This window comes from Carcharhinus amblyrhynchos, chromosome 1 (genome assembly GCF_965287045.1).
Source record: "Carcharhinus amblyrhynchos chromosome 1, sCarAmb.v2.hapA, whole genome shotgun sequence".
Lineage (NCBI taxonomy): Eukaryota > Metazoa > Chordata > Chondrichthyes > Carcharhiniformes > Carcharhinidae > Carcharhinus > Carcharhinus amblyrhynchos.
The window spans coordinates 54,511,721-54,539,474 of NC_137324.1; the positions used below are offsets into that span (position 1 = coordinate 54,511,721).

The 27,754-nt window shown below is 42.3% G+C and overlaps 1 protein-coding gene across 1 annotated transcript in view; it reads right to left on the minus strand.

Annotated features, from left to right (window-relative positions):
• Positions 1–27,754, minus strand: part of dcc (DCC netrin 1 receptor) — an 844,821-nt gene that overhangs the window by 552,554 nt on the left and 264,513 nt on the right. Inside the window, exon 5 of the mRNA XM_080199927.1 lies at positions 26,407–26,543. Within this exon, the coding sequence (XP_080056053.1) occupies positions 26,407–26,543 (137 nt within the window). The remainder of the gene's footprint in view (positions 1–26,406; positions 26,544–27,754) is intronic.

Genomic DNA, 27,754 nt, shown 5'->3' on the forward strand with positions numbered 1-27,754 from the left:
GTCACTAAGTGTATTGCACAATACCCATGCAATACATGCATATTGCATGGGTATTGTGCATAATCCCATCACTTGGGATTATGTGAAAGAATGGAGTTCAGCTGGGTAACAGTGCTGGGGAAGAAGCTGTTCCTGAGCCTGGTCGTACGGGCTCAAAATGCATCTGTAGTGCCTCCCAGATGGCAAGGAGGCAAACAGTCTGTGACTGGGATGGGTAGGATCTCTAGTAATACTCAATCTCTGCAGGCAGCATTTATGATAAATGTCCTGGATGGCTGGTAGCTAGGTGCCGATGATGTTTTGGGCAGTTTTGACTACCCGGTGCGGAGCTTTCCGGTCAGAGATGGAGCAATTGCCAGACTGCATCGTACTGCAGTTTGACAAGATGATCTCCATTGTGCACCAGTAAAAGTTTGAAAGAAGCTGGGGGCACAGGTTGGCTCTCTTTAACCTCTGTAGGAAGTATAGGTGCTGCTGAGACTTCTTCACTAGGGAGGAGGAGTTGAGGGACCAGGAGAGGTCTCCGTGATGTGGATATCCAGGAATTTGAAGCTGTACACCCTTTCCACTTCTACCCCATTGATGTAAATGGGGGTCTGTGTGCTGCCTCTGGACTTCCACATTAAGTTCTTTGGTCTGATTAGTGTTGAGGGCCAGGTAGTTTCCAGCATTCCACATCACGAGATGTTGGACGTCTTCATGTAGGCAGACTCGTTGTTATTAGTGATTCATGCTGACCACCATAGTGTCATCTGCGAACATGGGGGTGGCATGGTGGCACAGTGGTTAGCACTGCTGTCTCACAGCTCCAGGGACCTGGGTTTGATTCCCGGCTTGGGTCACTGTCTGTGTGGAGTTTGCACGTTCTCTCTGTGTCTGCGTGGGTTTCCTCTGGGTGCACTTGTTTCCTCCCACAGTCCAAAGATGTGCAGATTAGATGAATCATTCATGATAAATTCTCCCTCAGTGCACCCGAACAGGCGCCGGAGTGTGGCAACTAGGGAATTTTACAGCAGTGCCATTGCAGTGTTAATGTAAGCCTATTTGTGACTAATATAGAACATAGAACATAGAACATTACAGCGCAGAACAGGCCCTTCAGCCCATGAAGTTGCGCCGACCAATTAAAAAAGCAATGACCCTCTAACCTAAACCAATCCCTTTCCATCCATAAACCTATCCACGGATCTCTTAAACGCCCCCAAACTAGGCGCATCTACAACTGCAGCAGGCAGGGCATTCCAATCCCTCACCACCCTCTGGGTAAAGAACCTACCTCTGACATCCGTCCTATATCTACCACCCCTTAATTTAAAGCTATGCCCCCTCGTGCTAGCTTTCTCCATCCGAGGAAAAAGACTATCACTGTCCACCCTATCTAAACCTCTAATCATCTTATATGTTTCAATAAGGTCCCCTCTTAGCCGCCTTCTTTCTAACGAAAACAACCCCAAATCCCTCAGTCTCTCCTCATAGGACCTTCCCTCCATACCAGGCAACATCCTGGTAAACCTCCTCTGTACCCTCTCCAATGCCTCCACATTAATAAATAAACTTTACTTTATTTTGATGATGATATTGGTGTCACGGACAGGCACACAGTCATAGCTGAGAGGGAATATTAGTGTCACAAGTCAACACATGAACATTGAATTGAAATTACTCTGAAAATCCCCTAGTTGCCGCACTCTGGCACTGTTCGGGTACATTGAGGGAGAATTTAGCATGGCCAGCACATCTAACCAGCACATTTTTTGAATTGTGGGAGGAAACCAGAGCACCCGGAGCAAACACATGCAGATATGGGGAGAACATGCAGACTCCGCACAGACAGTGACCCAAGCCAGGAATCGAATCCAGGTCCCTGGCGCTGTGAGGCAGCAGTGCTAACCACTTTGCCAGTATGCCACCCTCAACCTGTGTTCACCTGTTACCAGCCTGCTCACCAGGGGAACCAGTTCCTTTTCACTTACTCTATCAAAGCCCTTCAAAATTTTCAATATCTGTGTTAAATCACCCCTTAACCTTTTCTGCTACAGGGAGCAATCCCAGTGTCTTGAATCTCTCTACACAACAGCCTTCTCGTCCCTGTTGTAGAACTGGTTCAAACTAATTTCAAAGTTGGATAAAGTTTATGACTGCATGGCCTTTTCACATTTCAGCTGCAGAGGAATCATTAGTATCTGGAATGTTCCATAAATGGGAGGTGCCAGTTAATCAAGTCATAGAGTTACAGAGGTTTACAGCATGGAAACAGGCCCTTCGGCCCACTTGTCCATGCTGCCCCCTTTTTAAACCCCTAAGTTAATCCCAATTGCCTGCATTTGGCCTATATCCCTCTATATTCATCTTACCCATGTAACTGCCTAAATTATTTTTAAAGGACAAAATTGAACCCACCTCTACTACTACCTCTGGTGGTTTGTTCCAGACACTCACCACCATCTGTGTGAAAAAATTAGCCCCTCAGGACACTTCCATATCTTTCCCCTCTCACCATAAACCTATGCCCTCTAGTTTTAGACTGCCCTACCTTTGGGAAAAGACTATCCAGCTGATCTGTACCCCTTATTATTTTATAGGCCTCTATAAGATCATCCCTAAGCCTCCTACACTCTAGGGAGAAAAGTCCCAGTCTATTAAGCCTCTCCCTGTTACTCAAATCATCAAGTCCCGATAGCATTCTAGTAAATCTTTTCTGCACTCTTTCTAGTTTAATAATATCCATTCTATAATAGGGTGACCGGAATTGCACACAGTATTCCAAGTGTGGCCTTACCAATGTCTTGTACAACTTCAACAAGACATCCCAACTCCTGTTTTCAATGTTCTGACCAATGAAACCAAGCATAGCAAATGCCTTCTTCACCACTCTGTCCACCTGCGAGTCCACTTTCAAAGAACTATGAATATGTACCCCTAGATCTCTTTGTTCTGTGCCTCTCCCCAATGCCATATCATTAACTGAGTAATCCTGCCCTGGTTCAATCTACCAAAATGTACAGATTAGCTGAGATGTAAGGTGGATTTAATGTTTTCATCCAATGGGAAAGCTCCAGTAAGATCAAAAAGGTTGCAGGAACACTCAAATCAAGTGAGCGACACTGAAGAGGATGGCCCTGCAATGTGACGCTGAGACTGAAGTGAGAACAGAATGCCCCAAACTATTACCAGTGAGCTTGATACGTCTAACCAAATAAAAAACCCGCCCCAGGATTCTGGTTAGTAAAGAATTCCAGCTGGATGAATACCAGAAACAGAAATATTACTGTATATAATCACAACTTCATAAAATATAGGAACAGAATTTGGCCACTCGGCCCATCAAGTCAACTGCACCATTCAATCATGGTTGATATGCTCTTCATCCCCATTTTCCTGCCTTCTCCCCATAACCCATAACCCATTAAAAAATCAATCTAACTCCTCCTTAAATTTACTCACTATCCCAGCATCCACCGCTCTTTGGGGTAGCGAATTCCACAGATTCCCAAACCCGTTGGGAGAAGTAATTTCTCCTCAACTCTGTTTTAAGTTTGCTACTCCTTATCCTAAGACTATGACCTCTCATCCTAGAATGCTCCACAATAGGAAGCATCTGCTCTACTCTACTCTACTCTATTCATGCCTTTTATTACATTGTATACCTCAATTTGATCTCCCCTCATTCTCCTAAATTCATTCATCCCAGCAATGGCTACCAATTTTCCAGTTCAACTTGGAAGAACAAAATCTTTATTCAGTTTTCTGTCCTTTTCACTTTTCATGGCATGCCTCTTGATAACATAGGATCCCTTGACCTATTGGTCCCCCAACACCTTGTCAAACTGATCAATTTTCCAATGGGAACTTACAAATTGAATGCTGGCAGGGAGACATTACGATGAATCACTTTCCTGAACTCTCCGAGCATTCACAAAGACACACTTTTTGAGGAGATCCTAGGTGGTGGTAAGAAGTAAATTGGCAGATTTTCCATTCCTAGCTCAGGAGGCCAAAGTCAATTTTAATATTATTACTGTTCCAATGTTAGATACTATGTTTAATGAATTCATTATGAGTGTAGTTTTTTTCAGGGTATGTAAACTAAAGCTGGTTGAAAAGCTGGTTATCAAACTGATTCTGGTAGCCACAGAATCACAGAATTGTTACGACGCAGAGGGAGGCCAGTTAGCCCATCATGGCTGTACCAGCTCTCCATTTGCACATCATGAATTTGTGCCACTTTCCTGCCCTTTCCCTGTACTGCTGCACATTGTTTCTATTCAAATAATCATCTAATGCCCTCTTGAATGCTTTGATGGAACCTGCCTCCACCACACTTCCAGGCTGTGCATTCCAGACCCGAACCACTCGCTGTGTGAAAAAGCCATTTTTTTTCCTCACACTGCATTTGCTTCTTTTGCAAATGAGAGCATAAGACATAGGAGCAGAAGTAGGTCATTTGGCTCATCAAACCTGCTCCCCCATTCAATGAGATCATGACTGATCTGACATGATAATCCTCAACTCCACTTTCCCTCCTTATTGCCATAACCCTTGATTCCCTTACTGATTAAAAATCTGTCTACCTCAGCCTTGAGCATATTTAATGACCCAGCTCTACAGACCTCTATGGTAAAGAATTCCACAGAGTCACTACTCTCTGAGAAAAGAGATTCTTCCTCACATCTATCTTAAATGGATGACCCCTTACTCTGATATTATGCCCTCTGTTCCTACACTCTTTCACAAAGGGAAAATAACCTCTCAGCATCTACCCTGTTAAGTCTCCTTAAGTTTCAGTAAGATTGCCTCTCATTCTTCTAAACTCCAATTATCTTAAATCTGTGTCCTCTTGTTCTCAATCTTTTCATGAGCAGGAACAGTTTCTCCTTATCTATTCTGTCCAGCCATCTCATGATTTCGAACATCTCTATCAAACCTCCTTCTCTCCAAGGAGAACGGATATGACTTCTCCAATTTTCTTCATAACCAAAAGATGTTGTCCCTGGAATCACTTTAGTAAATCGGTTGATCTAATATTTGAGGATTCAGTAACTTAAAACCAATTGCAAGGACCAGAACCTGATGTATGTCTTTCAAGCTGCCAAGTTCTCGGTTTTATTTGTCAAAACAGGGGCAGATAGATAGAAGTTTTTCCTAGATATCCAAAACTCAGAATGTTCTCTTCCATACTGGATTCACAGAACAGTCACAGAGCATGCAGACCATTAGAATAGCTCAGAGTCAAAGAGAGGCTATCAGGAAAGCCTCACTGCATCAGTAAGTAAGGATTTGCATTTTTACAGCACAAGATGAATAGCATTTAGTAAGCCAACAGCACGATTAGGCGATTGCTGTAATTTGCTGCCACTGCTAATGAGGCTGCAATGATTATTGAATTAATTGACCATCTTTCAACGACACCAGTGATCAAATCTATTATTTATATTTGATTAATGGTGAAAATACAAATCAACACTTAATGCTGTAATGTGATAACCCCATATTTAAGCTACTTCCATTAGCATCTGATGTTATCTCAAAAACCCTTTGCAATCTGTGGCATTCCATTGAGAAACACACTTAGAAAAGCTTTATTTAACTATTATGGTGTGATGTCTTTCTTCACAAGCTGTAAAAGCGGATGCTCTTGTTCCTCTTAAGCTCCAGATATATGATTCTACCTTCTCTTTTCCGTTCTTACATCCTCACTGCTGAAATTAAAATCGACATTATTTCTTAATTGCAATCACTGAGCTAATGCGGATGCTGCGACATGAGAGTGTTTACTCCTTTTGACTTACTGCAGCAATCACAAACAGAAGTGTTCAAACAAAGCCGTATAGTTCTGGAGTACAATTCTGAAAGATTTGATCAGTGGAACAAGGGAAAGTAGCTGAATGGAAAATAGTTTGTAGTTATATAATGCTGTTCATGATTTTAGGACACCTTCATTCACAGGACTCCATTCACAGCAAAGAAAGTATTTTACCAATGCAGTCACTGTTGCAACATAGAAAATGCAGCAACCAAGGGGTGGTAGCACCATGGTATATTCACTGGATTGGTAATCCAGAGATCCAACATACTGCTCTGGGGACCTGGGTTTGAATCCCACCACGGCAAATGATGAATTTGAATTCAATAAAAATCCAGAATTAAAACGATTGCTAGTTGTCATAAAAGCCCATCTGACTCACTAATGCCCATTAGGAAAGGAAATTTGCCATCGTTAGCTGGTCTGGCCTACTTATGAGTGCAGACCCGTAGCAATGTGGTTGGCTTTTAACTGCCCTCTGAAATGACCAAGCAAGCCTCTCAGTTCAAGTACAATTAGGGATGGGCAACAAATGCTGGCCCACATTCCGTGAAAGAATAAAGGAAAAAAACATTTGTTCACAGCAAGATTACACAAATAGAAAAAAAACTGCTGGTGTTGATCAGGGCACCAGAAAAACTCTCTGCTCTTCTTCAAGTAATGCAATGCCTTATTTTATGCTCCACCTGAGGGATTTGTCACCAGGAAAGGGGTGACAAAGATTTTTTTTAAACTGACAGCTGACTTCTGCGTTTTTGAAAATCTGTGACTTTACCCAGAATAATCAAAAGCCTCGTAAATATATTGATTCCAAAATCCTGCGACATTCTTTTTTATTCATTCATGGGTCATGGGCTTCGCTGGCCAGCATTTATTGTCCATCTCTAGTTGCCCTTAAAAAGGTGGTGTTGAGCTGTCTTCTTGAATCGCTACAGTCCATGTCCTGTGGGTTGACCCACGATGCCGTCAGGGAGGGAATTCCAGGATTTTGACCCAGTGACTGCATAGGAACGGTGATATATTTCCAAGTCAGGATGGTGAGTGGCTTGGAGGGGAACTTGCAGATGGTGGTGCTCCCATTTATCTGCTGCCCTTGTCCTTCTAGATGGAAGTGGTCGTGGGTTTGGAAGGTGCTGTCTAAGGATCTTTGGTGAATTGCTGCAATACATCTTGTACATAGTACACACTGCCACCACTAAGCATTGGTGGTGGAGGGATTGAATGCTTGTAGATGTGGTGCCAATCAAGCGGGTTGCTTTGTTCTGCATGGTGTCAAGATTCTTGAGTGTTGTTACAGCTGCACTCATCCAGGCAAGTGGGGAGTATTCCATCACACTCCTGACTTGTGCCTTGTAGATAATGGACAGGCTTTGGGGAGTCAGGACTTGAGTGACTCACTACAGTACTCCTAGCCTCTGTCTGGCTCTTGTAGCCACTGTGATTATGTGGTGAGTCCAGTTGCATTTCTGGTCAATGCTAAACCCATGGATGTTGGCGTATTTAACTTGTCTTAAATCAGGACCTCACCATTTTTACTGTAATGTCACCAAATCATCAAAACAACTTGGGTTTCCTCTACTAACAATGGGCATCTATTCAATCTCCTCGGCCACCCATTGTCTGAATGAACAATTCTCTTCCACGACTTTTCACCTTCCAATCCAAAAACCACTTCTGAAAACAGCCTAACACACATGTAGTGTTTTCAAACATAAAATGTAGTTTTTCTTATTGCTAAATATTGCTGGGTTACTGTGACATTAGAACTGTGTTTGTAGCCTCTTATTTATTTGTCAATTAATTCTAACTACTAATTATTTGTTTACTTGTTGTTTAAGTGGAGTGATTTTTCATTTGCTCATGGGATATGAGCATGCTGGCAATGCCAGCACTTGTTTCCTATTCCTAACAATTAATGAAAGGATTGTGATAAATCGTCTTCTTGAACTGCTGCAGTCGATGTGGTGTAAATATATCTACAGTGCTGTTCATAATGGAGTTCCAGGTGGTGATTGTAGTACTGTACGTCTATTGCCCTTAGCCTCCAGCTGATAAGTTTTTTTAAAACGTTTTATTTATTGGTCAGAAGTAAGGCAATGACGCTATTGTGAAATTCCCCTCATTGCCACATTTTGGCGGCTGTTCGAGTCTATGCACCTAACCAGCACATCTTTCAGAATGTGGGAGGAAACCAGAGCACCTGGAGGAAACCCAGGCAGACATGGAGAGAACATGCAAACTCCACACAGACAGTGACCCAAGTTGGAAATCGAACTCGGGTCCCTGGCGTTGTGAAGCAGCAGTGCTAATCACCATGCTACCATGCCACAAGATGCCATTGAAGAAACGTTTGACCAATTCCTGCAGTCTATTTTATAAATGGTACATACTGCTACTGTTATGCATCAATGGTGGAGGGAGTGAATGAGATGCTGAGCAAGTGGACTGCTTCATCCATGATAGCGTCGAGCTCCTTCAATGGTGTGTCACCAGGATCAGTGCTGGAGTCTCAACTGGAGGACATAAGAAGACCACTGTTATATAGCCATTGGGAGGATCATCAATAGATGCCCCTATGGACCCCGTTGAGTATGAGTTCCCCTAATAAGTGAGTGGAGGTTCGTCACATAGGGATGGAGGACCATGGGGTTTAAAACCAGTTGACTCCACTTAGGCTGGCAGTCGATAGACACGGGACTGATCTACATCCTGTAGTCATTCATCAGCACTCAACGATCACTGTGAATAAACGGGTGATTTTTGATGAAAGAACAGGCTTTGGTGAGGTTATTACAGCTACAAAAGGACATAGATAGGTCAGATGAGCAGGCAAGGATCTAGCAAATAAAGTAAAATGTGGGAAAAATATCAGGTCATCCATTTTGGGAGGAAGAATAAAATGTTGAGAGATTGCAGAGTTCTGAAATGCAGAGAGGTCTGGGTGCAAGAATTGAAAAATTAGCAAGGTTAATAGAAAGTTATCATTCTTTGCAAGGCAAATTGAGTACAAACGTAGGCCAGTTATGGTACAGTTATACAGGACAATATGAGGCCATGTCTGGAGTCTTGTGTGCTGTATCGGCCTTCTTATTTATGTAAGGATGGAAGGATGTAAGTGCATTGGTAGCAGTTCAGTGAAGGTTTACTAGATTTACATCTGGAATGGGTGGGTTGTCTTATGAGGAAAGGCTGGACAGGCTGGGCTTGGAGGTTTGGTAGGTGATCTGTGAATGCTGAGCTATCCAGCTGATTCTGGTTGCCACAGAATCACAGAATTGTTACGGCGGAGAAGATGGCCATTTGGCTCATTTCTGCACTATCTCTTCAAATGAACATCATGATTTAGTGTCATTCTCCTGCAGTTTCCAGTACCTCTGCACATTGTTTATATTCAAAAAATTGTCTAGTGCCCTCTTGAATGCTTCATTGAACCTGCCTCCCCCACATTTCCAAAACATGCATTTCTGATCCAAATCACTCAGTGTGTAAAAAAGTTTATTTTCCACATAGCGTTTGCTTCTTTTGTAAATCACTTAAATCTATGCCCTCTCATTTTTGATCCTTTTATGAGCAGGAAGATTGTTTCCTTGTCTAGTCTGCCCATCCCCGCTCATGGTTTTGAAAGCCTCTATCAAATTTCTTCGCCTTCTTCTCTCCCAGGAGAACAGTCCCAGCCTCTCCAATTTGTCTTCATTGTCATGCTTAGAACCATTCTTGTAAGCCTCTTTTGCACCTTCTCCAATGCATTCACATCCTTTCTGTAGTATAGCACCTAAAACTGTGCATAAAATCCCACCTGAGGTTTAGTTAGGTATGTTCAGCATGACCTTTTTGCTCTTGTTAATTATTAATAAAGCCTAGGATACTGTATGCTTTATTAACTGCTCTCTCCAACTGACCTGCCATCTTTAATGACTTATCCACAAATACGCCGAGGTCTGTCTGCTCCTGCACCACTTTCAGAATTGTTTCCCTTATTTTATGTTGTCTCACCATATTTATCCGATGAAAATGAATCATCTCATACTTCCCGCATTGAACCCCATCTGCCACCTATCAGCCCACTCCAACTTGTCTAAGTCCCTCTGAAGTCCTACTCAATTCTCTTCACAGTTTTCAGTGCTTCCAAGTCTTGTATCATCCACAAACTTTGAAATTGTCCACTGCACATCAAGATCTGCCAACCTTTTTCCTGCTAAACCTGTGCTCCAGTCTACGCTCGCAATTATTTTATTGCCCCATTGAAGTTGGCTCTCGTCCATTTAATTATTTTTACTTTGGATTGCCCAACATCCTTTTCTACTGTCATCCTAAACCTCACGATGCAATAATCCACTCATTCCTAAATGACCCCCTCCCCAACACCTGATTTGCTTGCTCCAACGCATTTCTAAGAACAAAGTCTAGTAATGCACTCTTTTTTATTGGATTGGACACATACTTCTGTAGAATATTCTCCTTCACTGTTGGGAGGTCAAGGGGAGGCAAAGGCTAGTGGTAGTATTGCTAGTCTATTGCACCAGAAACTCAACTAATGTTCTGGGGACCCAGGTTTGAATCCCACCACGGCAGATGGTGGAGTTTGAATTCAATAAAAAATATCTGGAATTAAAAGTCAACTGATGACCATGAAACCATTGTTGTTTGTCAGAAAAATCCATCTGGCTTACTAATGTCCTTTAAGGAAGGAAATCTGTTGTCCTTACCCAGTCTGGCCTACACGTGACTCCAGACCCACTGCAATGTGATTGACAGTCAATTGCCCTCTGAAATGGCCAAACAAGACATTCAGTTCAAGGGCAACTAGGCTTGGGCAATAAATGCTAACCCAGTCAACGATGCCCATGTCCCACGAATGAGTGAGAAAAACACTAAAGAATGAGTTTCTCAAACATTCTGTAGCATTAAACTTTGGAGATCCTTTAGATGGGCTTCCCACAGACTTGCAACTTGATTGGCAGGTTGGAGGTATCCTGCTCAATTAAATTGAAAAGAATGCAAAAAACTTTTATTAGGATGCTACCAGGACTTATTGCTTTGAATTATAAGGGGGAGCTGGAAAGACTAGGATTTTTTCCCCTGGAGGAGGCTAAGAGAGGTCTATAAAATAATGAATTGCATAGAGAAGGTAGATTGTCAACATCTTTTCCTAAAGATAGGGGAGTTTTAAACTAGAGGGCATAGGTTTAAGGTGAGAGGGGAGAAATACAGCAGGGTCCAGAGGGACAATTTTTTTCACACGGAGGGTAGTGAATGTCTGGAATAAGCTGCCAGAGGCAGTAGTAGAGATGGATGCAATTAAAAAGCATTTGGACAGTTACTTGGGTCAGATGGATATAGAGGGAATTGAGCCAAATATGAGAAATTGGGACTAGCTTAATGGTAAAAAATAGATGTCATGGATAAGCTGGGCTGAAGGGCCTGTTTCCATGCTGTGAACTTTTATGACTCTATAACTGTCATCTGTCACCTGCACCCTTTTCTGCTTCATCCTACTTTCTATTTATTTTGCCATTTCATCTCTTTGTGGGAACACACGTATGCTGCACCAAAACCTTCTCCTCTTTAAAGGCAGCCAAATATTCTGTTACACTTGTGCCTATTAATCTTCCATTCCAATATCCCTGGGACATGTTTATTCTCAGCCTACTGAAACTGATCCTCCTCCAATGAAGTATTTTTGCTCTAGGTTGTTCCTCATTCTTTTCCATAATGAATCTAAGCTTCATGATTCTATCATCACTATTCCCTAAACGTTTTCCTGTTGACCCAACTCATTCACTGTACCAGATTCAGCAATGCCTCCTTCTTTGCTGGACAAGATCCAGAACTTTTTCCTGATCACACTTCAGGAACTCTTCTTCCTTTCTGCCATTTCCGGTCTGTATTAGGTTGGCTAAAGTTCCCTCACCCATTATCACTACTCCATCGTCGGAATTAGTCATGAGATGTCTGAAGAGATACACTGACCTATTAAAAGTGAGTCACATTAAACAGCCATTGGAAAATGTTATCCAAAGATCAGATGGGTAAAAATATTAGACTGCAGTCAATGACCAAGGAGATAGCAAAGAAGCGATAGATATGAAATAAATAACTTATAATTCCTTGGATGATGAAGAATATCAGCAGTATTGTTGCTGTCTTGTGAAGCAAGCAGTTCCAATCTTTCATTATTATACAGTACATGACATGCTTTATCAAGTGTGTCCCTGGCATCAAATGCAGTCACAATAAATACTTCTTTTGTGTGAGTGCTGAGGCCAAATGAGATACGCAGTTTGGTTTCTTTTTCTTCTCCTTCTAAAGAATCTACACAATGCCTGGCTGGAAATATCTCTTCATAATTTCTCAGTTGTTAGGTTTGGTCAGCATCTGGCATTGCATTGTCTTACAAGGCCAAATATCCAACAGAAAAGTTAGCAAGAAAAGGTGCTTGTGAATGACAAACAGAAGGTATTAAGAGCAGCAGTGAAAAATTACCTTTTAAAGGAATGAAGAGAATCATTGTAAATAAGGCAGATAATTGCAACAAAACTGGTGGAAAGTGGTGAAAAATGGCTTAAATAAAGGAGCTGATACCTACTCACAACACAATAAAACTGATGAAAAGGATAATAAATGAAACAGCAGAATTGAGAACTACATCATAAAATTGATAAAAAAGATCATAACAGTGTCGTTAAATTAAATGAGGATTAAAACAGTTTGAGCAGAAATGTTTATGAAACTAGATGGAAAATCTGAGAATTAGAGAATGTGAACAAAAGGAATAAGGAGACAAAGGAAATGGAATAAAAATGTGAGGTGGAATTAAAGCCATTCCAACCATTGGTTGGTGACATTGATCTTCCGATATGTGTTGTGTTCTCAGTTTGCCTCCCATTCTACAAAACCATAACATTTTGACCATCACTAGAAACTTGCATTTAGTATAGCATGTTAATTTGTCTTAACAGATCCAACAAAACTTCATGCTAAGCCAGAAAAGGAGATATTTGGACATTTGACAAAAAGTTTGGTCAAAGAGGAGGGTTTTAAAGGAGGAGAGAGATATTGTGAGATGCCTAGGTAGGGAATTTCAAAGCATTGAATTTTAACTGTGAAAAGCACAGCCTCCACGCTTGCGATTGTGACTAAGGAAGCTAAAGACAGCAGAATTAGACTAAATGAGGTTTAAAGGATGGAGAGGAGTGAGGCAATGGAGGAATTTGAAAACAAGAATGAGAATAAATTGAGGCATTGTCAGACAAGAAGCTAATGTAGGTCATTAAGCACAAGGGCAACGGATGAATGGGACATGGGAGCGACATCTTCTGCACTCAGTTCCTGCTAGCATGGTGGATCAGAACCTTGGCATTAGCATCCTGCCTAGGGGTTACCTGAGCAAGGAAATATGATAAATGTAGGGTCAAGAATTGGATTTCTAATTAAAGCAACTACATGAGGTACAATGGTTCATCTACCAGCAATTGGATTTTTGATCTTCAAGATCTTCATGAATGGAGAAGAACCTTGGGAAAGCTATTCCAAGGACTCTTTGCTGCAAGATCTGAGCAACTGAAGTGAGCTGAGTTCTGTCAAGGATGAGAGAAAGAGGACAGCTTCTCCAACCAAGCAGGTGTGAATACAAGTGACTACGACAAGAACAGGAATGTAGTCCCCCCAACTGGGAGCCAGTACACTAAGAGGATGTAGATTCCAGGAGAACAGAAAAAATGTGCTACATAACATTTCCAGGTGTCAAGCCCCTTTTTGACTTGCCGGGTGTTCTGCTGCAAGAACGTCTCAGATCAACACGTTGCAGTTCCACTCAATGCTCTTTAAGCAGTTACCTCATAGCCTCATCTGAACAGCCAACACTTATAATCATCATCACCATACTACCCTCTCATATCCAGGCCTCACAGTAATCTCCACACAATCATATCTCTACCTCCCTCCTTGCAGAGAAAATCGGCACACAACTTGACAAGAGGTGGAGACCCGGGGTGAGTGATGGGGTGATTAATGAGCAGGGGAAAGGATTCCACAGTGATGGATTACTTGTCAACCACTTCCAACGCGTTTCCATCTGATCCACTGGGAAGAAGGTCTTGTTCTGAGGAACAGAATATAAATGAGAATAAGAGAAGGATCCAGGAGAGATGAGATGGATGAAGGCAAAATATTGTGGATGCTGGACTCTGAAACAAAAACAGAAAATGTTGGAAAATCTCAGCAGGTCTCACAGTATCTATGGAGAGAGAATAGAGCCAACATTTCAAGTCTGGATGACCCTACATCAGAGCAGTGACGAAGGGTCATCCAGATTCAAAACATTGGCTCTATTTTCTCCACAGATGCTGTCAGACCTGCTGTGAATTTTCCTGAGCTGGATAAAGCTAGCCCCACCCAATTGCATAATTGTGGAGAGGTGTTGGAGAAGGGTGATGTGATCAACAATGTCAAAAGGCTGCAGACAGGTCAAGAAGGATGTCACAACCACGTAAGGTGTCACTTGTGACTTTGGCAGTACAATGTGGAAACCTAGTTGCTATCATATAGGGCCAGGTGAGTAGCATGGAATACATGCAATGAATGGCATGATACAAGTTTGCACTTGTTTTTCCTGATTTGACTGAGTACCAGTCCTGCCTGTTCAATCATCCCAAGATCCTGTAATAACATTTCTTAGAACAAGATAATAAGGCTTTTCCTGAATCCTGAATGATCTTTTTTTTCAAAAGGAATCCACAGTACATTTCCAAGATCTTCAGATTTCCAGGTGCCTTTTGTGTCATCTCAACATTTCCCTTGGATCATAAAGCAAGATAATTAAACCACATTATGGAAGGAAACATCAACTGATCGTGAAATAAATTAGCAGAGAATCAAATAATACAGAAGGAGGCCATTCAGCCTACCATGCCTGTGCTAAAAAACATCTCACATAAGGTTCTCCCCCAGCATAAGTTCTGGCAGTGTACCTTTATCATAGAATCTACAGTGCAAAAGGAGGCCATTTGGCCCATCAAAACAGCATCGACAACAATCCACTCAGGCTGTACCCCCATGACCCCACATATTTACCCTCCTAATCACCCTGACACTAAGGGGCAATTTATCAAGGCCAATCAACCTAGCCCACACATCTTCGAACGGTGGGAGGGAAGCATAGCACCCAGAGAAAACCCACGCAGTCACGGGGTGAATGGGCAAAATCCACACAGGCAGTGACCCGAGGCCATAATTGAACCCTGGTCCCCTGGCGCTGTGAGGTAGCAGTGCTAACCACTGTGCCACCATGCCGCCTAAAGGAGGTTCCACTCGTTTATGTCTAACTGAATTGGTTTTGATTTATATTAATAATGTTTTAACACATGGCCTCTGTGATATTTGTGCAGAGAATCACCTAAAGTTTGTAGTATCTTACACAGGAAAATTTACTCAGGAAACTTTACTCATTGGAATTAAATATATCAAATTGCTTTTTGCAGCTTTAGGCTCCAATATGCCGAGCTTGTTTAATTGTAATTGCAATATAGCCCGAGAAGAAAGTGATTATGAAAAAAGAAATATCACAACATTGAAAATGTCATGGCCATGAGAAGCAAAGAATTCCATTTAACACATTCCAACAAGCACTTACTGGAGTGATGTGGCCAGAAGGAAATGGCATCCGCACTGTTTCTCAGCATTCAAGGCAGATGTATTCCATCTTGTGTATACATAAATTCCACGGACATTAACAGAGGTCTGAAATTAATATGAATCACCCATCCTTTCAGGCCTAGATATTCCCTCATGATTCATTCTATGGGATGGGTTCCATAGACCCCAACAATATTCTGGCACATCACTCATGTAGCCTTCCCCCATACACAACGCAGAGATTGGCAATAGCCAAGTGCAATCCAGTCCTCATCCAAACTCTAAAACAACTGCACACACCAGCACAGAATACTGGAGAAAACCAAAGGAAGGAACTCTAACTTGGTTCTGTGTTTTACTTTCCTCTCCACACTCTGCTAGCACATAAATTAATCCTGGTTACTTGTACTGCCACTCTGGCTGATAAAACAAACTCTGAGCAACCCGAGGGTCGAAATGGGAGCCTTCCTGTTGATAACACCCTTGGCAAAGAACTATAATTGTAGATGTCCCACCTCCACCTCACTCAGCTACAAGATGGTCTTCTACACTACAGCAAAGTGCATTGGAGCTCCAGCTTATTGCACAACCAATCATGTTGTCATTTATAATCTTTAATAGAGAAAGATAGGTTTCAGTGTAACAACTGTGTAGCAATCATTTTTCTTCCTGTTAGGATGCTGTACCTTTAAGTGCATCTGGAGAGAATTAAGTGACCTAGCTTTTACTGATTGCGTACTGCAACACTTGAATTAAGGGAACTGCCAATCATTCTCTTTCTCCAGTTCATTGTGTGTGATAGCTTGCTGATTTCTCTTTCACTGAACACTGAGCTGAATCAATGTGAAATAAAGTTATTTTGTACAGTTCCAAATGGTCTCCAAACCAATTTCTACCTCTGTTTATATGCAGTGCAAAGTCTAATCGACCATGTTCATCACAAGGAGATGAGATTCAAAGGCCAACACACTATCTGCATTCACTATTGGTTTATCAGATTTACCATCACCAGTAGATTATAATACCGACATTTAGATAGTGCCTTAAAAAGAATTTGAATTTATCTCGCACTTCGCATGACACCAGGATGTCCCAAAGCCCTTTACATTGAAGGAAGTACTTTGTGGCAGTTCATCTGTGCACAGCAAGATTCCACGAATAGCAAGGAGATAATCTGTTTAAGTGATGTTGACTGAGATAGAAGTACTGGGCGGAGCAGTGGGAATAATTCCCCTGCTCTTCTTTGAGTAGTGCCATGGGATTTTTTTCTATCCATCTGAGAGGGTGGACAGGGCTGCGATTTACCATCTCATTGTTATTATCTGGCCATCAGGTGTCTGTAATGGAGTTTTTCTAACCTTTCTCTTAATTTTTCTTTGGTGTCAAGCTTGGACCAGTGGAAGCACATTCACCCCTGTATCAAAGAGCTTGCTTGGGTTCAAGCCCAATTCAGCATACTATTGTGGGAATGCTGCACTATTGGAGGTGCTACCTTTCAGAAGAGATGTTTACTTGCTGTACCAACTGCTGTATATAAATGATTTCATGACACTCTTTGAAGAAGGGAGTGGGGGGGGAGTTCTCTCAGTTTCCTGGACAACACTGGTTCATCAATCATTAGCAAATTAAGAAGTTGTGTGTGATTACTGTCTGATGCAGGGTCATAATGGCCAAAATAAAGAGGTGACCTTGTCAGTAAATTCTGTGCGAGTGTATGCAGCTCACGTCATGATGTGATGCAACCAGTGGTGACATTGAACAATAATGCAGTGAGAAAGGAAGGCTCAATGAAGTAACAGTCACTTTTCCAGAAAGTATCAGAAGAGAAGGCCAGAATTGAAGAGCCCTTAATACATAGCTACAGCTGATCAGTACAAGCTGCATATCTTCCAACATGAAATATGTGAAGATTGGACAAGCTGGAAATTCATCATAGTGAACTGTGTAGCAGTTGAATGATGATGACGATATAATACACACACTGTACTCTTATCTACATCATGAATCAGCAGAGCATGTATAATCTAATAAATTAATAATACAGTTTCTGACCTTCAACGGGAGAAATGACTTATTTAAAGACTTACTGAAGACTCCCATTTTCTTTCCTCTGTATCTGAAGTTACCGATCCTGTTTACCCTTCATCCCTGCACTTCCTGATTTATATTGGGCAATTTTAAAATGGCCACCCTTGTTACAATTACCTCCATTGATGCACCTCTCTCCATCTCTATAACCTCCCCAAACATGACAGAACTCTCTGCGATCTCTGTGCTCCAATTCTCACTGCTCGCACAGGCTTGACTTTCTTGCTCCACCAATAGAGGTAGTCTCTTCACCTGCCAACATCCTGTGCTCTGGGATTCCTCCTCTAAATTTCTGTGCTTTTCTCCTTACCTCTCCGCCTTAAAAATGCTCCTTAAAACATACCTCTTTAACCAAGCTTTTGGCCGGCTTATCTTAATGCCTCATTAGGCGTTCTGTGACAAGTTCTGACTGATAACTCTCCTGTGAAGTATTTTGAGGCATATTATTATGAGAGGAGTTGTGAAAATACAAAAGTTGCTGTAGTTAATGGCCCAGACCTTCCACAAAGTGGCAACACCATCAGATTGCCATTCCATTTGAACATTTCCAACCCTATTACTGCTCCACATCTTTTGCTGGACTTTCCGAGCCTGGCTTCTCCAGAAATCTGGTGCATAGCATCCATCAAAGAGCTCCTTCACAGCACAATCAAATCAGGGATAAATATTGAATGACGGGGCAGGCTCGAAGGGCTAGATGGCCTACTCCTGCTCCTATTTCTTATGTTCTTTACAACACATGCCTCTGTTTTATGGCACTAGCTGCTGTATGGTAAGTTTGTGTCTAGTATGAACATCAGTGAATTACTTAATGGATGGATGTAAGTAAATGGGTAAAGTGATAGGATTGGAACCATAGAATCATAGTACAGAAGAAGGCCATTTGGCCTATCGAGTCTGAACTGACCACAATGCCACCCAGGCCCTATTGCCATAACCCCACACTGCTAATCCCCCTGACACTAGGGCAATTTAGCATGGCTGATCAACCTAACCCGCACACCTTTGGACTGTGGGAGGAAACTGGAGCACATGGAGGAAACCCGCGCAGACATGGGGAGAACATTCAAACTCCACACAGACAGTGACTCGAAACTGGAATTGAACCCAGGTCCCTGGCGTTGTGAGGCAGCAGTACTAACCACTGTGCCGCCGTGCTGATAGTTAGGTGACCTATGTTGTTAAGTGGGTATGATGTGTAAGATCAGTGGGTAGCTGATTAAAGTGGGTGAGTTAATAGATGGTGAGATATAGGTGGATTGGATTGCAGGTGGATGAGGTGATTTGGGTGTGAAGGGGAGAGTCCGGGGTCATTATAGGTGATTTGTGGGTCAGTTCTGTCACTGCTTCGGAGTTAGACTATGATTTTTCTGTTTAGCATTTCCTGGGTTACTATTCAGGTAAGACCAACGGAGCCATCCACAGAGAGGAGGGGAATTGCCCATCCAAAGTTGCCCATCATGGGAATTCTCACAGAGATTCGAAGATCTGGACAAATACATTGTGGCAGATTTGCACAGCTGTCAGATGAACCCCAAGTACACATTTTCATGGATGAGCCAGAACAGTAATTACCCACCAATGATTCAGCTGTTGATTGCATTGCAGCCAAATGTGGCCCTGAGTTCATTCAATACACACATTATATATAGAGTTTGCAGAATAGTTATCAGCAATAGGGACAATCCGAAAGACACGCTGGTTAAGTGCATTGGCCAAGCTAAATTCTTCCTCATTGCACCCGAACAGGTGACAAGGGGATTTTCACAGTAACTTCATTGCTGTGATAATGTGCGCCTACTTGTGGCACTAATAAATTAATTAAAACTTGAACTAACTGTGTTTTCTGTGTCCAAACGCAAACCAAGGGCCCAATTTTACCATTTTCATTCTAAGTGCTGAAGCTGGGCATAATGTTTTCAGGCGCTCCCATACGCACTCAGCCTAAAAAAAAACTGCGGGCCCCATTCGCGTTGTGGGCAGGGCTTAGTGCAGCCAAAGCGATCGGAGCTCTGAATTGCGCGTGTGCAGTTAGAAAAAAATTTGAAAAAGCGCGCCTGTGTCAGATCACTCCCAGACCGCAGAAAGTGGAGAAAGCAGCCCAGGAGCGAAAAGCAGGAGGGATGGTGCAAGCACACATCACTATTTCTATTCCCTTTATTCACCCCCTCCACTCCCCACACACATCATCATTCCACCCCCCCACTACCTAGACCAATTGCCACCCCTGCCCCCACTCCACCCCCATCGATCGCCTGCAGAATGACAGGGGACCCCCTGCCTCCCCTGCTCCACCCCCCTCACCAGGGATCCATCCAACCACCCCAGAGATCCATCTGTCTCCCCTACCAGAGATCCATCTGCACCCACCACCTCCCCCACCAGTGAGCGATCAGGCCTCCCTTTCCTTCCCCCCACACCAGAGATGTATCTTACCAGCTTCCCTCCTCCTCCTCCCAGACAACGATCTGGCCTGACTCCCCCCTCCCCAGAGAATGGTCTGGCCCCCTACCCCAGCCAGTGGAACATCTGACCCGCCTCCTCCTCTCTCCTCACCAGACAATGATCAGCCCTCCCCCCACCTACCACCAGATAATGATCGCCCTCTACCCCCTCCACCCTGCCAGAGATACATCTGACCCACCTCCTCCTCCTCACCTCCTCTCCCAACCAGACAATGATCTGGCCTCACTTCCCTCAACCCCACCCCCCAACCAAAGAACGTTCTGACGTACTCCCTCCTCCCCCCACCACTGATTTAGGTCAGGGAGCTGTTGGAGGCACTGAATGTGCTCTTCAGAAGCTGGAGCACCCAATTCAGACTTTTACTTAGCAGGTCCATTACAGTGCGGTTCTGGATTGGCGAATGCGGTGGCAAAAGCAGAAATGCTGATAAAGTTGGCAGGCAGTTCATTAGAACATAGAAAAACTACAGCACAAACAGGCCCTTTAGCCCACAAGTTGCGCCGAACATATCCCTACCTACTAGGCTTACCTATAACCCCCTTTCTTACTAAGTCCCATGTACTTATCCAGAAGTTTCTTAAAAGACCCTATCGAATCCACCTCCACCACAACCGTCGGCAGCCGATTCCATGCACCTATCGCCTTCTGAATGAAAAACTTACCCCTGACATCTACTCTGTACCTACACCCCAGCACCTAAACCTGTGTCCTCTTGTGGCAGCCATTTCAGCCCTGGGAAAAAGCCTCTGAGAATCCACTCGATCAATACCTCTCAACATCTTATAAACCTCTATCAGGTCACCTCCCATCCTTCGTCTCTCTAAGGAGAAAAGACCGAGTTCTCTCAACCTATCCTCATAAGGCATGCCACCCAATCCAGGCAACGTCCTTGTAAATCTCCTCTGCACCTTTCAATAGCTTCCACATCCTTCCTATAATGAGTGACCAGAACTGAGCACAGTACTCCAACTGGGGTCTGACCAGGGTCTTATAAAGCTGCAACATTATCTCCTGACTCCTAACCTCAATTCCTCAATTGATGAAGGCCAATACACTGTATGCATTCTTAACCACATCCTCTACCTGCGAAATTAGTTCAATTTAATTGCATGCAAATACATTTAAATCGCCTTTGCGCCCATTTTGGGCACAAATCGAATCGCCACCATTCCCGGGTTTCAGTAAAGTGGCAATTTGCGCGGACATGGGCACAGATCACGTTAATGGCTTCACACCCGGCTTTACCACATTTTCACGCCTAAAAACGGGTACAATGCAATGGTAAAATTGGGCCCCAAATGTAGCATTTCAGCTTTGATGGCACAAGTGGAACAAAGATTAGTAATTGAATTGAGGTCTTCCAAATTGGGTCATACTGGGTTGGTGCATCTGGCTTCTTAGTTAAATCAAAGACTATTTTATATCAACTTATAAGCACAGATCTAGGATGCCAAGGTTGTAATAATAATTAGTGAACGATTAAAATAAATGAGGTAAGCTCCGTGGGATATTCTATACAAACAATCCACTTTGACACATTGCGGTGCTGAGCATACAAACATTGACCAGCTAGCAGAATCATGGAATCCCTCTAGTGCAGAAGCAGACCCTTTGGCCCATCTGCACTGACTCTCACAGGGCATTTTACGCAGGGCCACTCCTCTGTCCTATCCCTGTAACCCCTAAACATTTATCCAACTAATGCTCCCTAACTCACACATCGTGGGGCATTAAGGGACAATTGAACATGACCAATCCACCTAACCTGCACATTTTTAAACAGTGGGAGGAAACCAGAGCACCTTGAAGAAACTCCAAAAAAACTCCACACAGATAATCACCCAACGCTGGAATTGAACCCACATCCGTGGGACTGCAAGGCAGCAGTGCTAACCACTGTGCCATCATGGCTGCAATTAAGTTTCTATTCATAAGCAGATGAACAATGAAACATCCATTCACATATTCTGCAACATTCTTCTGTATGGAACATGTTACACTACCAAAGGTTACAAATATCCAAATGGGTCCTTTTCTTTTTTATGGTTAGTGCTAACACGTATATGAGTTTCTTTGAGGAAGTTCAGTGCATTCATCGGAGTAACAGTTAATGAAATTGGGTTAGACTGATGATAACAAAGTAGAAGACTGACGATGAAGTATGATGACTGGATGAGACTGCACGATGAGACATTGATGGCCTCATTACTAATTAGTTTATACAAGAAGTCATAGAGTCATTATGGCACAGAAGGAGATCATCCAGTCATAAAGTCTATTCCAGCTCACTATAAAACAATCCCATTCCCTTGCTCTATCCCCACTGCTCTTTAAGTTCATTTCCTTTCAAAATCATTCATTATCTCTGCTTTCATCACCCTCACAGACTGCGAGTTCCAGTCATCACCACTTGCTGTGTAGAAGCGCTCTTCCTCATCCCCCCTGCATCTCTTGCCCAGACTCTTCTGTGCCCCTTAGTCCATGTAGCATCAAATAATTAGGACAGCATTTCTTTGTCTCCCTTGCCTAAACCTGTCATAATCTTATGTACCACTAACAAATCTCCCTTCAATTCCCATTGCTCCAAGGGAACAATCTCAACTTCTGTCACCTAACTTTGTAACTAAAACTGTTCATTCCTGACACCATTCTGGTAAATCTCCTCTTCACCCTCTCAAGGACCCCCATATCTTTGCTAAATTGTGGTGGCCAGAATTGATTACAGTACTCTACTTGTCATTAACCAGAGCTTTATAAATGTTCAACATAACTTCCTGCTTTTAAACTAAATTCCCTTGGTAATGAAGTCCAAGCTTGGACATGAAGTACTGCCACTATAATTAAGGCAAAATACTGTGGCTGCTGGAATCTGATCAAAACCAGAAATGCTGGAAAATCTCAGCAGGGCTAAGGTTTACCAGGCTGATTCTGGGGACAGCAGGATTCATGTACGTAGAGAAATTGACCACGTTAGGATTGTTTTCACTGGAGTTCAGATGAATGAGGTGGAAATCTCATAGAGATTCATAAAATTAGAACAGGTCTAGACAGGATAGATGCAGGCAAGATGTTCCCAATGGTGAGGGAGTCCAGAACCAGGTCTGAGTCTGAGGATTCAGGGTAGGTCATTTAGGATGGAGATGTGGAGACATTTATTCACCCAAAGAATGGTGAGCCTGTGGAATTCATTACCACGGGAAGTAGTTAATGCCAAAACATTACATGTATTCAAGAAGTGGCTCGATATAGCACTTGGAGCGAATGGGATAAAAGATTATGGGAAGAAAGCAGGATTAGGCTATTGAGTTGGACAAGCAGCCATGGTCAAGATGAATGATAGAGTAGGCTTGAAGGGCCAAATGGCCTCCTCCTGCTTCTATCTTCACCATTTCTATGTTTCTATGACAGCATTTGTGGAGAGAGAATAGAGCCAACATTGCAAGTATAAATTACCCTCCATCAGAGCTAGGTTGAAGCACCAGAGTACTGTTAATGTCCTTAGAATAGCAGCCTTGGAAAACTTAGTTCCATTACAAGATAAATTGCAACAAAAAGGTTTTTGTCAAGGCACTAGAGGTTACAATCAACAATGGACAGAACAATGGGATTACAGAATGAATTCAAAGTACCTCTTCCTTAAGGTTAGTCAAATGGAATAGAGAAAATTGATGCTTGTGTGCAAATGCAATGACACTAATAAATGAAAATAACACCAAACGAATTCTAAAAGCATGTACTTGGAACATCACGTCACATAATAAAACAGAAACTTGTGCTTTACAAAACAGTGAAAGAGCTTCCCATTTGTACACTGGTACTCTAGCAGTTAAGGCAGCACGGTGGCACAATGGTTAGCACTGCTGCCTCACAGCACTAGGGACCCGGGTTCAATTCTTGGGTTGGGCCACTGTCTGTGTGGAGTTTGCATATTCTCCCCGTGTCTGTGTGGGATTCCTCCAGCTGCTCCAGTTTCCTCCCATGGTCCAAAGATGTGCAGGTTAGGTGAATTGGCCATGCAAATTGCCCCTTGGTGTCAGAGGGATTAACTAGATAAACGCATGGAGTTGTGGTGATGGGGCCTGGGTGGGATTGTGGTTGGTGCAGACTAGATGGGCCAAATAACCTCCTTCTGCACTGTAGATTCTATGATTCTATCTCAGGAATACTGTAATGGGCAATATCTCACAAAGAGAATGACAAAATCAGCAGGTGAGTCACTGGAATCTCTGTGTACCATTAGCAGCAACACTCCGCCCCAACCCTCCACAACTCCCACCCTTTTCTCCACCCTTCGCCACCATGTGCTGAAAGTATGATAGTACTGGGACAGGATTCCGATCCTTCCAGCTGGGTTATATATTACGCAGCTCAGGAAAACTTGTTAGCTCACTTAACAATTTCCTCACATCCAACCATAATTCCATTAAGGTGTAATTGCTGTTCTCTCCCTTCAATCTAATTTCTTGTCCATTTTCAAAGTTTACCCTAAAACCCCACTGCATTAAATACATTATATATAAGCGATGTGATGAATCATTTTGACACAATTTATAACTGGTGCTGTGAGGCAGCAGTGCTAACCATTGTGCCACCGTGCTGCCCCCAAACTCCAAATCAAAACTTCCTGAATAGTGGACATCAATCCATATCCTAGCACTTAACTTCTAGAGTACCAGTGTACAAATGGGAAGCTCTTTCACTGTTTTGTAAAGCACAAGTTTCTGTTTTATTATGTGACATGATGTTCCAAGTACATGCTTTTAGAATTCATTTGGTGTTATTTTCATTTATTTATGTCATTGCATTTGTACCCAAGCATCAATTTCCTTTATTCCATTCGACTAAGCTTAAGGAAGAGGTACTTCAAATTCACTCTGCAATCTCAATATAAATCTGACCCATCACATTTAAATATTTCTTGCAGACATGATCCCTTTAAAACTTGGTGCTTCTTTCCCTTTTTTTCCAATGAGCTCACTGTGCTTCTCACAGTATTGGCTTCTCACCAGGAATGTACTTAAATGGTTTATGCTCTAATACAACGAAGTTGATAGAAAATAGAACAAGATTTCACAAAAGTTCATTTCTCAAAAGTTCCAATTTGTAATGAAAATGTATAACAAATATCTTTTCTCCACAACATTTGGGGAAATGACCTTTGAATGTCAATTGAATGCAGACACCGAAGATATTTTTGAATGAGTTAACTTCTTCCTCACCTACCAGAAGTAAAGGGGGATTTTGTTTAGTCTTTCCAAAATTGGCATGGCCATGACCATCACGTTGAACATAATGGATGTAAGCTTTGGTACTATCATTCCAAGGCAGAGTTAGTGGTCTACTGCACTGCTGTAGGGTGACACAAAAGAAAATTTTCATCTTGTCATCTGGGCTTTAGGTTTCATTAGTGTGTAGCTAATTACAAGTTTGCACACACATAATGGAGCATTTCCACTGAGTTAAGTGATAGGAAAATTAGATGGGTTTCCTTATGGGTACACCTTTAGATCATAATACATAGGAGCAGAAGTAGATCATTTGGTCCATCAAGTCTACTTTGCCATTCAATGTGATGATGTGATAACCCTCAATTCCACCTTCCTGCCTTATCGCCATAACCCTTGGTTCCCTTTCTGATTAAAAATCTGTATGTCTCAGCTATGCACATACTTAGCAACCCAGCCTCCACCACCTCCTGTTGGTAAAGAATTCCACAGATTCACTACCCTCTGAGCAAAGAAGTTCCTCCTCAACTATTTTCAATAGAAGACTCCTTACTCTGAGATCATGCCCTCTGGTTCTGGACTCTCCCTTAAGGGGAAGCAACCTCTCAGCATCAACCCTATCAAGCTCCCTGAGAATCCTATATGTTTCAAAAAGATCACCTCTCATTCTTCGAAACTCCAATGACTGCAGGTCCAACCAACTCAAACTCCCTTCATTATAAAACCTCTCCATATCTGGCATCAACCTAATGAACCTTCCCTGGACTGCCACAAATGCCAGTATCACTTTCCTTAGATAAGGGGACCAAAAGTGTCACAGTATTCCAGGTGTGGTCTAACTAGTACCTTGTATATTTTAGCAGGACTTCCCTATTTTTATACTCCATTCTCTTTGAAATGAAGGCCAACAGTCAATTTGCCTTTGCTAAGTGAAAATCTATCAGCACTTATTCACTATTGCTTACTGTTCAAGTGGTTATGGCATAATAATTTACAACTGCCACTACTATATCTTACTAAAATCTCTGTGGTTTAATTGCTACACAATCCAACTGATGACTGAACACGAATATAATTATCAGAATGGGGTTGAAGAAGATGGCTGCCTAAATCATTGAAATTTTTTAAGCAGATTTTTGAACATCATGCTAAGTGACATTGTTATTGGATAAATTATGAACTTAAACTTACTCAGCACAGTGAGCTCTGCTGAAGCAGCGACTGTCTTATTCTCAGAGTTGGCAATGCACGTATAAAACCCGGCATCTTGTTCGGTTACACTTTTGATGAGCAAGTTACTTCCAGCCAGCAATGAGTATTTTTTGGACCTGAAGCAAGTAAAATTGTTCACTGTTAAGAATTAAAGAAAAGACGTATACATTTGCATATTGCTAAAAAATGTTGTCAAAGCTTTCTGTCTTGCACTCAACAGGACAGTTTGCCAGAACACCAACAGTAAATTAACTCAACTACTGTGTCAAAGAATTATGTGCATAATTTGCTGAATCTATGTGAGGACCAACACATTGGACTCAAGACACAGAAGGCACAGCTTCAAAATAACTGGCAAGAGAAGTAAAAATGAAAGAAATGATTTCACCCAAACAGTGTTTGGAGTCTGGGATGAACTTCCTGAGTGTGTGAAGGCAGGTTCAATCGGGGTTTTTAGCTCTGCTATCCAAAAATAAAAAACGTGCAAGGTTACATGCATTAAACAGGGAGTGGAACTAGATAGAATCCTCTTTCAGAGAGCAGGTGGGACGAGGTAGATTCCTCTGTCAGAGAGATCTGATAGGCCGAACTGCCTCCTTCTGCACTGTAAAGACTGTACTACTGATTGATGAAGTGCAATTTTAGATTTTCCACACTTTTTCCACCCTGACCTGCCATTCCATTAACTTCATGATTCCTCCCCATGAGGAGGAGACTTGTTTTTGCTCACCTGTGGTTTGCCTTCAGCTCAACATCAAGTGGCAACTGGAAAAGGGCATCAACAATTATTTCCTTTGACTATTCTCGAGATGACAAAGGGAATTGATGAGATTGGGAATAAGTAAGGTTTTTCTGATTCGTAATTTAGAATTAATGAAATAATTCTTTCGAAGTAGAGTAATTAATAAGTGGAACAAAGTGGTTAAACAGAGGCTTACAGAGGGAAGAGGCAACATTCAGACGTTTGAAACAATGGATGGAATTCTCCAGCCGTTTCTTCCCGCTGCTGCTGCCAGCAAGTATGGAGAATATGGTGCTCAGTCAAATCTCAGTTCATGCAACAGGATTAGAGAATCCCGCTGGTGTGAAACAAACAGAGAATCCCACCCATTGTTAAATAATCTATTTAAGAAGAGAGCAAATAACCGGTTGGCTTTTCAGTGATGCCCACCTCCCATAAATTAATAAATTAAGTTGTTTTAATTAAAACAGAAGCAGCTGAAGAAAGATTTAATTGAGGAGTATAAAATTATGAGGGGCCTAGATAGAGTGGATAGAACATAAGAACATAAGAAATAGGAGCAGGAGTAGGCCATCTAGCCCTTTG